Here is an 18,571-nt window from a genome sequence, read left to right as displayed (position 1 = left end):
TTCACGCTTGAGAAGAATAATGCTAATCTACCATCTGGTGAATTTGCAGTATTTTAATCAACATTATTGGCCAGATGGATAACAATCATGTTATTCTGACACTGCCCTTGTCTCACATCTTACCTTTGATGGAAATTATGTTTTCCCCTCTGAGGATGAGGGTTATCAGGGGGGGTAGTGTGACATAGTGATGTACTTGACTACATCCTGCAGGGTGTGATGATCAGTTAGCGTGATGCCTGAATGAAATGCTGCCCTGTGAATATGGGAAATGGCTGGCACAGCGTAGGTAGGTGCACAGAAAGAAGTCAAACCAAACCATGAATTTTCTCTTAGCAGAATCAGATGACTTCACCTGCCACAAAACAACGGAGATCTAATTCCTTTGAAAGCGTAAGACATCCACCTTCATTCAAACCTCTCCTGAATCCTTTTCAGGGGTTGGCTCTGTCCTCTTCAGGGGCATTCTTTGTGGAAGTAGATGGGACCCTTTCAGGTTTCCTGAAACCCCTTTTGAAATGATATAATCTCAGTGATTATTCATTTCTTCCTCTAAGCAAGTCTAGAAGCTTTAATTCAGTTTTATTCAGTCTGACAGCAGCTCAGTTAAATAGATGTATCCTTCTTCAAAGTTAAATTTCCGTCTCTGCTCCTCTGACCGACATTTCTCTTCCAATTACACACCATATTACTGCTTAACATCCACATACAGACTGATGATGAAAACCTTACAAATCAGTCCCCTGAAGGCACTTCATTGCCTTTTATAATTATATTAACAGGGATGTACAACCTGTCTGGGGGCTTTTACAGCTTTTAGAGTTTGACATTTAGAGATAATGCTCTATCTGGTGGCAAGACAAGCAGTTTCAGACCAAATATTTGCAAAAAGGCCCAACACAGATAAAGATAGGTAGAGTTGGAGAGACAGAATGTGACAGCAGCACTGTCAGACTCTACCTTTTCATGTTCTGCTCACAATCACCTAGCTTATTAAATTGGTTGAAAAGAGCTTTATTTTGCATTTAGCTGCACAAAGTATTTGCTGCTTCATTGACCTGCCCCTATGGATGCATTGAAGAAGATAACAGTGTTCTGTCCTTGCATATTAACACAGTGGGGCATCAGCGACGGTGCTTGGAGACATCCAACCCCTTGTATGCATGCATTATGTTTAGATGCATGAGATATTGCACGGGAACATGGGAACCAGGGCATGTTTTCGGTTTTACTTATCGCTCTTTCTTTTCAGGTTCTCTCTGTATTTAACTCTGTCAGTGAAACAATAAGGAAACTTCCAGGGTTTATTTAAGAAAAAGGAAGTCCAGCTTCCTGGAAAGCCTTTTTTTCTGAGGGCTTCATAAATATTGGAAAAATTGTAATATCCTGATCCTATTTTGTTATTGAGCTTGCATCTTTGCATCATATTTTGAGAGAACGTTTTTGACTTCAGAAGAGATGCTGCTACCTGCAGCTCATACCTAATAGAAATTACAGTCACCTTAATGAATATAATATAATGCTATGAAGGTGATCAACCATGTGTTTGCTAAAAATGCCCCTCAAATGTCTTATATGTGTTGTCATAAAACTAAATATACTGATTGTTTTCTTGCTAAAGGAAACTCAGCTACTATCACTGACTTCACTTAATATCTGTAACATTTGGTGGTGTATTATTTAAGGCATGGGGGTATTTTACTGTATTCGTTTCTGGTGACAGGTGGAGGCGAAACTCTGTTTGCTCCCTCAGATTCTTATCTCTTTCTTCTTCTCCTATTCACAGATCGAGAAGATCATGACGCTGATTGGCGCTGGAATCGATTTCTCCAGAGATCAGCAATATGCTACACCAGGTAGAGTGTGATAATTACTGCCTTTTCATGATGTTGAATGTTAGAATTCAACACGTAGAAAGGGAGCATATAACTTTTCAGATTGAAATTGCTCAAAGATTGGAGGGGAAAAGTATAAGCTATGCCTTTTTTTTCCCTACATCTTAGAGCTGGTTTCTTATCTGTTTTCTCTCACTTTGTAATGAATTTCACCAATATTGCGTTATCAATCTCCTGTGAATTTTATACCCAGCACTTTTGGTTTGAGTATCCCAACCTTAACTTGTCAATTCAGCTCTAGCCAGAGATTTCAGCTGTAATAATAATTGCAACTCAAAATGTATGCTCCTCAAAACCATCAATCAAGTGTCCTACATGTGATGCACATTGATTTGTTGTCACAGAAACGTTTTCCAAATGTTGTCTGGTTGTGTTCCCCCGCTTCCTCTTGTTCCCCGTGCCTCCTTGGATGTTTTATTTGTATCATTGTGCGGCTCATCTGATCCCTAACAGTGGCCTAAAGGGAAAACAAGATAAAAACAGGAGACATGGTCAGTGAAGGAGGCGCCTGATAACAAACTGCGATTCTGTTAACGACAGGGAATTGGGCACAGATGTGTAATGCAGCTAGACAGTTTGGTTTATGGAACAAATAAGGATGGGGATAGGCAGCTGCAGAAAAACAAGGATGATGCTTTTGAACGGCTTTACTCATTTTGCTGTTATAAAGAATAGAAAGGAGTTTGTTCGTCCTTCTGTCAAAGCAGTATAAGCTTGAAACTAAATGCACAGAATCACTCTTAACTGTGTAATATAGTCCATTTGAAACAACATAAAGCAACTAGTTATTAGTGACAATCCAGTTTCGAAGCTCTCGTCTAAATTGCTGTTTACTTGACAACTCAAATGCGCTGTACAAGAAGGGACAAAGCAGACTCTTTCTGCTCAGGAGACTCAGGTCTTTTGGTGTGGAGGGGGCTCTTCTGAAGTCCTTCTTTGACTCTGTGGTGGCATCAGCCATCTTCTTTGGAGTGGACAGGAAGAAGCTGAACAGACTGGTGAAGAAGGCCAGCTCTGTCCTGGGCTGCCCACTGGACCCTATGGAGGTAGTGGCTGACAGGAGGATGATAGCAAGCTATCTTCTCTAATGGACAACACGTCACACCCCCTCCAGGAGACTATAACAACGCTAGTTAGCTCGTTCAGTGACAGACTTCTTCACCCGCGGTGTCTCACGGAGAGATACCGCAGGTCTTTTCTTCCTGCAGTGGTCAGACTATATAATCAATATATGCTGTAAGATATGCTTATTTTTTACCTCTTTCCTTTTAATTTTGATTTTAACTTTTTAATAATTGTTACTTTCTAGGCCCTTTTTTGCTTTTATATTTTTTTGAATTTCCCCGTTGTGGGACAAGTAAAGGACTATCTTATCTTATCTTATCTTATCTTATCTTTTCCTGATCTTGTGTTTTAATTGGACATAGTTCTTCCATGAAATGTTTGATATTCAATGAGTTCTGCCAGTTAAACAGTATATGATTAGTAACAGTCATTACTGGAGCTCTTTAGCTGTTTACACCCAGAGAGAGCATCGTCTGTAGGGATTATGGACAGCTGCTTATTCTGAGTGTCCTTGAGGAAGTGTAGTTCCTTGATAATCTAGCACGTTTCAAGACACATTTTAAGAAACTTTCAGTTAAAGTGGGCAGGCCAGGCTAAGTACTGTTCTCTGAGCTGAAACTACACTGCTAGTTTTAAACCGAAGTGGCAGAGACACTGGTTTTAGATCTACTCTGTCTCTCTTTCCTGTAACGGTGTTGTGTTAAGCATTTCTGTACCTCCCCTCTTGTTATTCTCTACGCTTGTCAAAGCCCTGTCATCTGGGCTGATGGATGACACCCGGGGACTGTAGCAGCAAACCAAAAAATCGACTCTCATTATTCAACATTCTCCTCTAGTTTACACTTTGCCTTCGCCACATTTAAATATATATTTCAGCAAAGCGCTTTTTGCACAAAGTTTTCTGTCTTCCTATTCTCGCACTCTTGTTTGTTATGCCCTTCACTGGAGGGAGCTGTTTAAATATTAATCGCTACGCATGTCAGAGGATGAGCTCATGTTGCTTTTGAGACTCATGGAAAGCTGAGACCACTGCAGGGAAGAAGTTAGCCCCCCATCACTAGCTGTCTGCTCTAAGTCTGAATCTGTTCCTCTATACTGTACGTGTAAGTCTCAGTGTTACAGCCGCTGTGCCCGCAGCCTCGTCTGAAAAGAACCGTCAGGAGATCATCAAAGAACTTTCTGGTGATGTGAGAAGCTGCATCACTTTTTTTTTATCCCGTCTCTGATTCAGTCCAGGGTTTGCCTCCTCGCTGTGTTGACTGGAGAGCATCTGATTGGCTCTGTGCCTGCACTCTCTTGTACTTTTCTCCTCTCAACTGATTGACTTATACATCAGAGTGAAGGAGAGGAGGAGGAGGAGGAGTGTGAAGGAGACCTAACGAGTGAGAGTAAAAGGCTGATGTGCAGAAGCTGCAGAAGCTGGTAGCAAATGCTCAGAGTAATGAGGGGTGGGAGGTCTGTGGTGGCGCTGACAAAGAGCAGCCACCTGCAGTGAGACAGGGAGGGAGGGGAGGAGTGGAGGAGTGTGCAATGAGGGAGAGAGAGAGAGGGAGTAAAGGAGGAGAGAGGGAGAGCTGGTGGCAGAATAGTGAGCAGCCAGGACAATAGAAGGACGCTACCTTTGCATCTGTTGGATCTGCCAAGAGTGGACTATTGTTGCTGCTGCTGCTGCTGCTGCTGCTGGACGCATCTCACAGTCTGAGGAGAGACAGTTTTAGCGCTTCATTGTCTGCAGGAGAGTTCATTCAGGGAGACAGATATTACCAAAGTGCTCTTTGAAGCAGCTGATTGGATCCTTGACTGCATTTTCTTTCCTTTTTTTTGGACACATTTCCAAGCTCCTGGAGTGACCAAAGTGGGATTATTTTAGCTCCTTTAAACGCAGGATTGGTTTTGGCTGAGAAAGATGAGAGCTTTGAGGATGGAAAGAGAGGCTTTGAAATCTGCATTTAATGCATACATTTAATGTAAAGTTAGCATGCCTGTTGTCAGCAATGTTTTTTTGTTGTCTTAACAAAAAATAGAAGATATGTTTCTTTTATCTTAAGAGCAGAACATTTTTTACTCTGTAAACTTTTAACTGTGACTGAGAGTAAAGAGACTTTGGGAACCTAGTGACCAATGAATGTTCCCAACAGGAGGCGTGAGTGATTTCTGCTTTGGAAGTCAGTTAAAACGTACCAGTAATGTATTTACATTCGTAGACACCAGTGTTTGTCCTTGTAGCGGTTAGCCTCCTCTCAGCTCAGCTGCTGACAGCTGTCAGTGCAGCTCTTTTACTCCATCAATCTCAGCTGGTGACGGGCGTGTTTCAGGTTTGTGTCCGTCTTGCTGCTTTCCAACTCCATCATTCTCAGGATGACTCCTGCTGGATTGTCTGTGGATAATATGCTGAGGAGTTGGGTCTGTAAATATGGGATGACCTTCTTCGGTAATTAATGGCCTTGTATTTAATCCCCTCAAGTTTTTAAAGAAGTTTCCATGGGACTGCAAAAATTTGAAAAGTAAAAAAGCTGGACATTTTTCCCGATCTCATCCTGCTGCTCTCCAAACTGAACTGTCCCAGCTGTGGCTTTAAGTTTTGGACTGGACATGCTATCTCTTGACAACCCTCACATGTTACTATTATAGCTAGTCACCGTGTAGCTGGTAGCCCACCAGCCTGTACCTCTTACCCTCTCCTTCACCCCTGAGATCAGGGGTGCTTGAATCCATATTGGGTGACTGTGGTTCGGCCCCCGCTGCCCTGCGGGAGCTGACGCCCTGTTCACACAGGACCCTGTCTCCCCCACCGTCCTGCTGCTGGTGCGCTCGGCTCTGCTGGCCGAGAATGATGTGGCAATGCCACGTCTCCTCCTCAGAGTGCCGCTGCTACCGGCTCAAAGGTTTCTCCCTCCTGAAGCGTTTTCCCCTGTCGGCAGGTGCTGCGGGCCGGCTGCTGGACCAGCCTGTGGGGGATTGGCTGGAACACGTGGGGCTGCCGCAGTACGAGAGCAAACTCCTCCTGAATGGTTTTGACGACCTGCACTACATGGTGAGTTCTTTTTTATATTATGTCCTAATTGTCTTTAATTGACCTTAATGCTCTTTATTCTTTCCTTCTTTCACTCTTCTGATCTTTTGTCTTGTCTTTCACCACTTACTCCTACTTAACTCCAGTTTGTCTTTGTGCATTAATCCAATTGGTGCCACCCTCCATTAGCAGTGAGATGATCCCATTAGCTTCATCCAAAGTTCAATTAGCTGAAATCCTGTAACAACCCCTCCCTTCAGCAGGGGTCTCACTTTTTCCAGCAACAAAATGTTATTAGAGGAGCTGTTTACTTTGTGTCAATTCAGCACATCATTCCATTTCTCTCATCACACCCTTTGAAAAGTTTTCAGCACTAGTTTGTGCCTTTCTGGTGCTTGACTGTCAGGCAGGGCATGTTTTGCTGGGTTTACACATCCACACAGCAGTTTTATCCATCCTGTCACAGATTTTGTTTACAGCCTCTTTGATATCATTGCGGCTGGTTGGCTGCGTGTTGAATCAGGAGTGTGTTACACCCCAGTATGGCGGGGCTCTAAGTGAGAAATGGGATGCTGTTGCCAAGCTGACACATTTATAGAGCCCACAATGTGCAACGTCACTCTGAGTTGGCTCTGATGCTTTTGTCAGTGATGAAGACTGATGGAGAAGAGGACAGGGGACCCAGCTGGTAGGCTGAGCCAGTGGGCATGTTGGAAATAAGGAGACCATTATGGGTCATGAAGGAAACTCTTTCCTCCTTCATCAGGCCTGTCACGCACCTTCTCTTTAACTCAAGAGGAGTTGTGTTATCTAGCTTTCATCTAATCCAAATGTGACACTTGATTTTACTGAACATATTTGCTTTAAAATCATGAATGTCGATACTATCAACAACATTCACTTTCACCCTCACACGTTCCCATATTTCAGGATGAATGATGGTTGTATTTTAAGGTTTTATACCTTCTCTTAAACTAGACTTTACTGCATATGGGCTGAAAGGATCCCTTTCATTTATACAAGTCAGAACCAGAGTGCTGCAAGTACACTTTCAATCCATACAAAAAATAAAACGTCTATAAAAAAAATAAGGCAATTCTCTTGAAGGACTTTCTTCATTCATTCAATCACTAATGAAAACTTTTACAATGCAATACCGAATAAAGGCTACTGAAGTAGTAACAGAGACATAACAGAGGTATAACAGTCCCATCTTGAACTTGCAATGTAAAAGGGGCTTTAAAGATCAGATCAGAACAATTATTTAACAGGTATAGAGGTGGAGCAAGCAGAAACAAACCTACTTGAGCAGACATGGTTAAAGATATGGGTCTTTATGAATGGCAAATTCAGCTTCAAGGCTCTGCCAAATGATTCTCTTCACAAGACCAAAGTTATTTGCATTTACTATCAATGTGAACTAAGGCTACGTTCACACTGCAAGGCTTAATGCTCAATTCAGATTTTTGCTCAGATCCGATTTTTTGTTTGCTTGTTCACATTACCATCTATAATGTGACCTGTATCCAATTCCAGTGTGAACTGTTTGCGGCTCCGAACTGCCCCGCATGCACAAAAGAACAGTAACAATGACGTCACATGCAGCTGTTTCACAAACGTAAACATGGAGGAAGTCAGCATTTTCACCTTTGTTACAAAGTTTTTGTGCAGTGGGAGCCGGAGAATGAATGACCAAATGGGAGGAGGTCAAGTATAAAGAAAAAGAGAGCCAAATTGCTCGTTTCGGCATTTTGTGGAGCTGTTGCCACAAATACGATTGAAAGGTCTATGTGGATGCGGACACGGAGTCAGGAGTGGTGGGTCTGCGAAGTAAATAGTTTCAGAGACAGAGTTTATTCAAAACTTCCAGGTGTTGAGGGCAACTTTAAATAACATCTGTCAGCGGCTCTCCCCAAGACTCCTTCGGCAGGACACTCAATTGAGGCGCTCCATCTCCTTTTATAAAGTGACGTGAAAGTATCAAATGCACATCAAATCCGCCTTGGCCGTTCACACTGAGGTCGCATTGAAAAAATCTGATCTGTATCTGATTCCGGACCACATATGGAAGTGGTCTAAATCTGATTTGAAAAAATCTGATTTGAATGTTCACACTGCCTCTAAAAAATCTGACCCGGTCACTTGACCCCGAAAAAATTGGATTTGGGCCACTGTTGCCTGCAGTGTGAACATAGCCTAAGTTTCCACTGGAGTACAGTGAGTCTTAAACACCGCTTGAAGCTGAGTACACAGATGACACAAAGAGCCCTCTTCCTTCTCTTCGCCAAACTTGTCCAGGCGTCTCCGCTGCACACTTTCCAGCATGTACTTTATTTTCCCCCATTTGAGGTTAAACACACAATCACTGTGTGTGTGATTATATTCTTTTAGTGTGAAGGATCCGGGGAATAATCTTTGATTGATGGAAAATTTAACCAATGTAACTGTTGTACAATGTGTCTGTTGTGATGCATGAGGTCCACTGTTTTATACTGAGGTGCTTGAAAAAACAGGGGATCTGAATATTACTTTTGTTTTGAAGTTTTGAAGTTGGACACTACATTGTGTTTAATAAGTAATGTTACATTCAGGTCTATTTGTCCATCTGCTACCAGCGTATTTTTGAGCTTGCAATACCGTTGAGGTTGTTCTGGAGAATTTTCTGAGCAGTATTTGTCATTGTTTTAGATAGTTGAAATAATAATAGACATACATTTGCATGAAGCAAGCATATTTGCCCACTTTGTTGTTGATGAGAGCATTAACAATATTGAAAAATATTCCTTTTAAAGTACATTCAGAAGTGATTAATTTGCCAATTAACTATGGACAATCACCATTAAAACATTGATAGTCCTGGTAATTATGCTAAACTTGTTACCTTAATATCTTCAAAACACCAGTTATAAAAAAAAACGCCTACCCCATCACAGTGTACATATAGAGAATTATACCATACACATGAGCTCCTCTTTTGTCCCAGGTTGTAAACATGTTTAATTTTGCTGTAAAGATGTGCGATTTGATGAAAGTGTGAATGGGGTCTCCTTGGCTTTGGAGCCGGCATTAGGTGGACACTTGAGGAACAGCCAGTGTTTGCACTTCTACACTTCAACAAGGAAGGTTGCTGTTTGTAGTCAACTTAGTATTTAGACCACATTTTATCCTCGACCCCTCTAAAGACATGCATGTGATACACATCTAGACTCTGCATCTGTAATCTGGACTGAACATTCCTGTGACCAAGTTATCATCCTCCTGTGACCACTTCTCCTGGAGGCCAGACATCAAAATACCTCCAAGTATATAAATGGAAAGTAATAGTCAGTTCATCAAGTAAACTGTGCTGCAATGTCATTTAAGATTTGCACGACACAATGTCAGACATACTCCTGAATTCGGTCCCAAAGTGTAGCCCACGCAAACCTTGAGGGGAGGAAAACATTTCTTCTTTGGTGTTATCCAGCAGCAGGTTGTATCTTCAAAGGTGTTTTCATGAGCTGACAGATGTTTTCTGTCTGCTTGTGAAGATAACACACCCGCTCGAGGTGAAACCAGTGTCTAAAGCTTCAAACACGGCACAAGCTCAAGAATATTTAAATGAAGGTAAATTACTTCAAAAATCGTGACAACATGAGCACGAGCTGAACCAAACCCCAAGAGGAAAGATTAGGTTACAGGTTACAGTATAAATATTTGGTGGTTAAATTAAGCTCACATAATAATATCAAACATGTTTTAGTGTCATTAATAGTATTACAAAGCTAGAAACTTCACACTGATGAAGACCCAGCATAAATGTGAACATGTGATGCTCTTATCCTATAGCTGTAGTAGCCAGCTGCGTCTGACTTATTTTAAGAAACGTCCACGAATAATCTTTAATCTACTTTGCATAACTTAAGAAAAGAGAGAATCTCCATTTATCTGCCTCTCTCTCTCTCTCTCTCTCTCTCTGATCCTGTGCCATCAACATCCATGTTTAACTCCATGATGAAGCCTCTGAAGTCACACTCAGGGTTTAATCTTCCTACTGTCTTTTAGTCTTTCACACTCTGAGTCCTCCTCTCTCAAAGAAGGATGGGAGCTGGATATTTTTCTATCTTTAAACACAGCTTACTGCCCACCTGGCTCTCTGAAATCTCAAGAGGATTTAGGAAGAAAAATAGCTCTAGCATTTAAACAGTGTGTCCTTCCCTTAGCAAGTGTTGACCCTCTTTTTTAGGAATAACAATTTGGTCACGATTGGAAAAGAGAATTACCCTCTCAGTCACCTTGGCTTTACTAAACTTCTCTTGATGCATTGAATGTGCTCTGGTGCATTGAGTGCATTGGAAAGAACACTTTGCAATACAGGAAGAAATGTCTGTGGCTTTTCTGTGTTCTGTTCCAGGTTTGCATGTTCTCGCCCACCGGGTTATACCGCGTCCCCCCCACAGACCAAAAACATGCTGGTAAGGTTAATTGGTGACTCCTAATTGCTCATAGGTGTGAACCTGAGTGTGTTTGGTTGTCCGTCTTGGCTACTTCCTTGAACCTCCATTTATATCGGTACTGCGCATGTGCAACTCTTGACAAAGATAGGACTGACGTAAGATGACTCACTCTAAAGCTGCTTTGTACATACCGTATATGCAATCCAACTATTTCTACATATATTGGGTTCATGTACACTGGTAGGTTTGGGTCCACTTGAAGGTTACATGTGAGCTGGATTTGGCCTGGAAGCCACCAATTTAATAGCCCAGCCATATTGGAAGAGCAGTAAAGGTAATGGATGGATGGACGAACTTAAAGCTCTTGTATTGAACTTTTGATTCGTGACTATTTTGGTGCCCCCTGTGAACAAAGCTATCAGTCTTGTCTAGTACAATTGAAAGCCATGTTTGCTGATGCAAAATAACATCTTGCTGTCTTATAACATTCAAACGTATCCAATGTTGTGATTGTTGCGGTAGAAATGTAAGCAAAGGCTGATTTAGCAGCTGGTTACAACCACGAAAAAATACAATAAAGAAATGATCAATCTTAATGCAAATGCTCTTGTTTGCTTTTGTAGGTCACTTGACGGCTTCAGTATTGATTTCAGTCTGTTCCATAACTTGCTAAAAACTCCTCATAGTAGCTTTAAATATAATGCCTTTTTTATTAAAAATTTAAATTAAAGATATTATTTTAAAAAATCTTAAATATTTCGAGACTGGGATTTTCCTTGTTTTTTCCAAATGCATTTGTTCATGTATCTATTTTTACTATCTTTAAAGCTAGGGTTGATAGTCACGGAAAACTAGCATGAATTTGAATGTAGCATTTCCTCAGGACTCCGTCTAACCCCTCCCCTCGCTCCTCCAGAACGACCCCCCCCGCTCACATGCACGAGCGCCAATGATTCGCGACCAAATGATCGTGACTGATTCAAAACCGGTCCTCAGCACAACATTTGTGTTTTGCACTACGTCAACTCATGTCTCACTCAGCAGTAAGAAAACACCAAAATTTATCATAGTGAAAGTTAAAAACACAAACAAACATGAAATGTACGCGCAGGAGGAGGGCAGAACGGCAGGACAGGATTTGATTGGTTTCATAATTTGGATCCTGATGGCAGGGATTGGTTGGTGTTTTCCCAGGTTTACTCCGGCTGTAGATAGCGGCTTTTTTTCACTCTTTTTTCAGAACACATTATGTATTGATTGCAATCGGGACATAAAGATAATTTTAACCAGTATAACATAAAGTCTATCTAAATCTGACCACCAACGCCAGCTTTAATGCCATATTAATGAAATTATTTATTTGATATTATGCACTTTTGGGCTGTATGATAGACACTAACTATCTCTAGTCTTTTACCTAACTTATTCTTTGTATTATTGCTGACTAAAAATGAATCAGGAATTGAATACAGCTTGAATAACTACTTTATATTCCAGCAGTTGCAATACAGAGAGTCCAAATTCATGCGAGGACAGCAACAGTTCTATCTTTGTTATCATCAAACTTGAAAATGAAGCAATAATTGAGCAGCAAACTGTACCAGTCAACCGAAATGAGCTGCTTTAATCTCCTCATGCGTATGAAAGGCGTTGGAAAAACAATCACTGAGAAAGAGCCAGAGCCAATGTGCAGCAGATCACTAATTAAACAGTGTTTACTCTGCCATTCAGGCTGCCGTGATCTCTGTCTATCCTGCAGGCTTGCTTTAGAAACGGATCAATAACAGCAGTGATTGTATTGTGTTAAAGTACCGAGGCAGAGGAAGGCCTCCTCTGAAACCAATTAGAAGCTTTTTATCGACTCATGGAGCAAATGTCCCCATGAAACAAGCTCGGTGTGACCGCGCTGTTCTGCAGCGCTCACTGTTACTGACAACTAATGTCTATCAGACAAAACAGCTCATTTTCTTTACAGTCTGCTTACGATTGCCTCCCCTTGCTGCGGTGTCGCTCCCTGTGACGGGGTCTGTCAGACGGCGTTGCTCCAAGTTAGTTTGTATTCAAGACAACTGTGTCACCAATGCACTTCTGAAGGGACATCATTTTGTTTGAAGCTAGCATGGAGCAGGATGGAGGAGGAGAAAAACAAGTGGAAGTTTTGTGTCAGTGGAGGTGTCTCAGTGCATGCTAGAAGGAGTTACTTTGCTTCAATGTGAATAGTGTAATCACTGTTTATGTGGGACCATGTTTTGGTATCAGAAGTATTCTAATAGGTTTTTTTCTACAAATAGAAAAGTAGCCCGTGAACAGCAGAAATCAGGGAGGGAAACACAATCTAATTTGGATTTAGATGATCTCTTTTAACAGTTATTTGCATTCAAGTGCAGTTAGCAGTCCACTCTTAAATGTTGTCTCTTAACTCAGACTCCATTCTCACTTCCCAAATTACTAGATGGTCTGTAAACAATGGCAAACACAGAAAAGATAGTCATTCCAAGAAGTCCTATATTGCTAAACACCAGTGGTTACACTGATAGCCCCAAAAAGTTTGCTATTGTTCCCAAATGCTATGATGTCCAATTCTACACAATAGCCAATGAGTTCTAAGACTGCCAAGCTGAGAGAAGCATCACAAAAGCAACATGTTGGAGCACCAATTTCACATCAGTGTCTCCTTTATAATTATTTTTTGCTGCTCCTGTTGTTATTTTCCCGTCAGTAAACAAATGCAAAGTGACTTTCCGATAGAGTCAATGCCACCAAAGCCTGCAGACATATTAGGTCTTCAGTAATGGCGTCATGCATTAGCAGCTCAAGGATTGCAAATGGATTAATAGATTTTTCTGTTGGGGTAATGGAGGTGATGCATTGTCCATTTATCTGCTTGAAAAACATCGGTGCCGGAATGAAGTGAGTTAATTTATAAAACAGCTTTCTTTGCACCGTTTCCCGGCAGTCTTTCTTCACAGGCCTGTGTGGTCTTATTGACAGCCTTTTTAGGAGGACAAGCTATGATTTCAGTGCTGTTGGTTGGCTGTCCTTTAGAGGATGGAGATGACTGATCCGTGCCCTCGAGCCTCTGGCCTGAATTCAGAGTGCTTTTAAACCAGAGGGACCGCTGTGGCTGTGCTCCGGATCGGCCGAGGAGAGAGCAGCATTTTAATGAGAGAACAGAGGGAAGCAGAGATGGATGGGGAAGTGCGGGCACACACACAAAGCCACGTACCTCTCTCTAATCTAGATGTATTCTTTTCAGCCGTGTTGTGCTGATGTAAGCATTCTTCCAACAATGTATTCTCACTTTTTGGACCTGCTGAGCCGGTGGTGGGGAAAAGGCTGCTCCCCATTTGTCAGGATTTTCCTCACAGAGCTATCACCACAACATCTCTCAGGTCACACTGTTTATGTTCCCAGAGTGTTAGTTTGGGGATAAACAGCTCATCAGAAAACAGCAGAGGTAAATGTTGTGGCAGGAGACAAGAGTTTCAATGACTCAGCTTCTTTTCAAGGACTACATGATCCCTTGTGCTGTTTTTACAAATAACTTGTGAGGGTTAGAATTTAAAGTCCTTGCTTTCAGCAGGGGTGAATAATGGGAGGAGGAAAATGTCGTCATTTTTATTATAGATCATTTGCCAACAAACTCATTAGTTTGACTAAACAGGCAAAACATCTCACATCTGAGGTGCAGAAGGTAGAAGACATTTAATCTTCTTTCTTAAAAAATTACTGAAATTTTCAATTGATTCCAAAAAGGTGACTGATTTATTACCCGTCCGTTAGGTAATACGTGTAAACCTTGAACTTGGAGGAAAACAAAACCTCATTCTTGGTATAGAACGAACAGAATGTGAAAGCTTGTGTTTTCCTCACCCGAGATGCATCACCTCCATCAACCTCACAGTCATACCCTTCATTACTTACAGCGTCCTTGAGGCATTTGCTTGAACAACCAGGATGGCTGCCCCTGAGGTGAAGTGTTTTAAATCAGCTAGAGAAACAGGTATGCATTGCGTGCCCATAAACTATACCAAACTTTGTGGTTTTCTGAGGTTAAAGCGGGGTGAATTGTCTCAAGTTATCACACAGTTACACCGACATCAATGTTCAATTAGGACTATATTTGAATTAGTTAGTGTATGTGATATAAATGGCCACATCTGCAAAGGTGCACAGCACAGCATCTGTGCCATGACTCAAGATGGTTTCTCAAAAAAGTCTTTAGCATAAAATATGGTGTACAAGACACCATGAATATCCATGTCATCTACAAAGTGAGTGAATGGGTATGAATGGGTGAATGTGACGTGTAGTGTAAAAGCGCTTTGAGTGGCCAGAAAGACTAGAAAAGCGCTATATAAGTACAAGTCCATTTACCAATATACAGACAGCAGAAATACAGTTGCAGTGCTCCAGCAAATCATTACAAAGTCATTGCAAAGTTACGTGTTCCTTTTATAGTACAGTCTTAAATTTTGTACCCTTTCTGTCTCTGAGACTTTGCAGATGAAATATGCGACAAAAGGTTCCTCTTCATAAACATCCAGAAAGAAATCAGCATTAACTGAGGGCATCTTATGCAAAAGTATTGTATGTCCCTTAAGTCATTACAGTAAAACAGAAGAGGCATCTCATTCTCAATTTCACCACACACCAAATAAACTCAGTTCTCATCTGGAGTGGCATTAAACCTGCTCTGAAGCTAATGGTAATGTTCCTGAATGTAACTGCACACAGAGGGATCTTTGTCTTCTGGTTAGATATAACTTAACACATGGTTATACACTGTAGTTATTCTTTAGGAGACATTCATTTCATAGTTTTGGTTTGCAGTTGCACCATATATCAACAGACCAGTATTCTCTGTACATAAGAAACATGTTCCTCTTCACAAGTCTATTCCAAAGCTGAAGCATATCACATCTGTGTCTGATATTTAGAGAGGTGTTTAATTGTGTTGCCCAGAAGATGTCACTCAAAGAAGCAACTTTGCTGATCCGAGGCATGCTGGATACATAGCATCTTCAAAATGTGCCACTCTTTAAAAGCCTTTCTCCCTCATTAGGTCATAATCATGCAGTTAAATGAAATGGTGGTATACTATTAAATAAATAAACCATGCAGAGCGCTGGTTTGATTGAGAAAATTCCTTAATTTCAGGCAAAGTGGGGATGGGGCGAGTCTCAATGAATCAATGCTACCATAGGCTGAGCTCAACTATCATACAGGTAGCTATCAGGACGGTGAAAACAGGTGGAACTTGGAAAGAGTTACATACTGTAAACAAAATTACAGGAATTTTCAAAGTTGGAAACTTTCAGTGGGAATTAACAGGAATTTATGGGAATAAACGTAAATAAACCAGGAATTGACTACATTGAAGGTTGGCTCTTATTAGGGAACTTAAATACAGTTTGGAAAAATATATTTTAGCATAATCCTGACTAAAACAACCAGATTTCATGCAAGTAAATTTGAATATCTATGCTATTCCTCAATCACATGCACATAGCACATTGCTTACTGCAGGGCTATTGAGACCACGCCCCCTACATGCACTGTGCATTCCTCAATCACATGCACACATGATTACTAGAATCCTGGACCACACTTTTGAGCCCAGAGCACAAGACTATTGAAGCCACACATTTGAGCCTGTGGACTATACAAAGTAAAGTAAGTTTGGATGATATTATGTGGTAATATATTTAACAAATTCGATGTATGGTACTAACGTTTAACTTGCATCACATATAAATGTATTCATAAAAATGTATTTCCATTAAATTACCCTTGACTCCCAGTTAATTCCCATAAATTCCCATACATTCCCATAATTTCCATGAAAAGTTTCCAATTTGGAATATTTCCAAAATTCCCCAGTTTAACTTCCCATGGAAATATACTGGAAACTTTCCGGAAATTTACCAGAAATGTTCCACTCCTTTGCAACCCTACAAGTACCTCATACAACCCCACTAAAGAAACAAGAAAGATGTTCTGGCTGAACGTCTGAGTAAATCAGGTATTGAAATATTCAGTGATTGATTGCTGGAGATCCGACAAGGTGATTAATGGATGGATTAATCATTTCAGCACTCATGTCACTCTCATGGCCTAACAGATCCGTTCTTAAGAGACGTTGTGTTTTAGTTTAAATTGCTTTTAAGAGTCTGTGCTTTAAAAGAAAAAAAGGATGACATAAAACAGCTGCATTGTAACACACTCACAGTTCTTAAAGAAGTAAAAAGTGCAGAAAGCAGCCATTGTAATGTGGGCAAATAGTGTCTATTCAGGGTGTTGGAGCTCTACTCCTCCCCGCAGAGCCATTTATCAGCTCATCTCAAGTGGGACAGTAATGCAATGATCCATGCACTGTGAAAGTGTTATTATCCATCCAGCTCTCCAAATAGTTTCATCCTGAGCTGGAGAGAGGCAGCGATCAGCGTGTTGCTGCTCCCAGATAATGAGCTCTACGCTGTCAGTTTAGAGCAGAGTATTAAGAAATGAAAGAGGTGAGTCATGATGCTCAATGTGAGCTCCAGCTACAGCAGGGCTCAGCTTCTCACCACACTTAGAGATGATGTCACTTCATGGGATGCACTGCGTTTGGGCCCAACTTTTATTTCTTGCTGTCCATCTGTTTGTTTTCTGTCCCTGTGTCTGTCTTTGTGTCCTTCTGTCTGTCATTCATTTTTTACTGTCTGTCTTTGTTTGCATTATGTTGTCCTTACTTTCTGCCATCATTTTCATTTCTCCCCATTTGTCTTGTCTGTCTGCATTTCTGTCTTTCCTATTCTTTGTCTATTTTTCTTTTTGTCTTCACCTTCCTGTCATATTTTCTTTTCTCCTCTCCATCTGTCTCAATTTCATTCTATGCTAGACTGTCAGTCTTTCCTTCTGATCTTCCACGCTGTCCATCTGTTTTTCCATCTTTCTGTCTTGCTATCCATCACTCTGTCTTTCTTTTTTCTGTCTTTTCTGCCTGGCATACTTCTGTTTTTTCTCTCTCTGTTTTTAGCTCTATGACACTGTTTGGTCCATCATTTTGTCATGCTGTCTTTGTGATCTTCCTCTCTTTCTCAACAAAATATTCCTCGACAGACTGACGCAAACTTTTTACCAAATCACATCACATACTCCCCACTCTACTCCGAATGCTTAACCATCGGAACACAATATATCAGAGGCTTACTCAGCAAATTTGCGAACATTATGATTCCACAGGCAGGTTACTCTGCAGTTTCTCCATCACTGACAGGCTCGCTCCTCCTCTCTGTTCATCTTTTTCTTTCTTGTCTGCATTGACGGCGTCTGCATGAAAAACAGGCTGTCAGCTTTGACCTACAGACAGCTCCTTGTCTGTCCTGTCACCGCTCTGTGTGTGTGTGTTTCTGTGCATGTAAAGGTGTGAGGGGATTATCTTGCAGTTGATATTGGAGAGTCAGCTACATGTGCCCTGAGCCGTCACAATTTGTTCCTGAGGCAGCATCACAATACTTTAACACATGAGGTTAAGTTGCTGACCTCTTCTTTTGAAGGCACGAAGCAAGCATTTATGGTCAACAAGACTAACTCGCAGCACTTCGGCAGTGTGTTTTTTGTAATAGCTCATTCATTTTGACATTCAAACCCAGATATATGCTAACAGGACATTTATCCCTGGTTGCATCCAAGTGGCATCCCGTGGTGTTGAAAGATTTATCTTATGAAGAAGTGCTTGAAGCTGCAGTTCTTAAGGGTCCACTTCAAGCTGTTCCATAACTAATTTGTTTTTATTATATCATGGTTAAGAGTTATGCTCAATTAGTCATAATAAGGGGCGTGGCTGATTTTACTGAAGAGAGACCTCATAGCTGTTAAACTCTGCTCAACTCCACCTCTTTCCGGTTTCTAGATCAGGCAGAATTTATGATGACCACCTGAGGCAAGCTGATTTAACATCTTATCCAAATACGCTCAATTACTAACTATAATTTAGATATACACACCAACATTTCTCCTTGTCAAAACTGTCCTGTCAACCATAAATGTTATAAGAGACATCCACAGCTTCTTTCTTCCAATCCAGAAAAAACATAATTTTGGATATCTTCATTAGAAATCTTTAAAAAATGAAAAAACTTATATTTAATATACCTGTCAGATATCCAACGTTATCG

General features: G+C 41.0%; 1 protein-coding gene across 8 annotated transcripts in view; it reads left to right on the top strand.

Moving 5' to 3' along the window:
- The window catches only part of LOC117821602 (ankyrin repeat and SAM domain-containing protein 1A), a 95,630-nt gene that overhangs the window by 64,464 nt on the left and 12,595 nt on the right, over nucleotides 1-18,571 (top strand). For 4 of the 8 annotated variants that reach the window (XM_034696008.1, XM_034696006.1, XM_034696007.1 and 1 more), the window contains 2 exons: nucleotides 1,787-1,856; nucleotides 5,882-5,994. In XM_034696008.1, the coding sequence (XP_034551899.1) occupies nucleotides 1,787-1,856; nucleotides 5,882-5,994 (183 nt within the window). Of the gene's footprint in view, nucleotides 1-336; nucleotides 394-1,786; nucleotides 1,857-5,881; nucleotides 5,995-18,571 lie in introns of all 8 variants that reach the window. The other 4 variants (XM_034696003.1, XM_034696005.1, XM_034696000.1 and 1 more) reach the window with 2 other exon arrangements.

This window comes from Notolabrus celidotus, chromosome 11 (genome assembly GCF_009762535.1).
Source record: "Notolabrus celidotus isolate fNotCel1 chromosome 11, fNotCel1.pri, whole genome shotgun sequence".
Lineage (NCBI taxonomy): Eukaryota > Metazoa > Chordata > Actinopteri > Labriformes > Labridae > Notolabrus > Notolabrus celidotus.
Note: the sequence above shows the minus strand (reverse complement) of the source record. Positions and strands in the feature narration are given on the sequence as shown.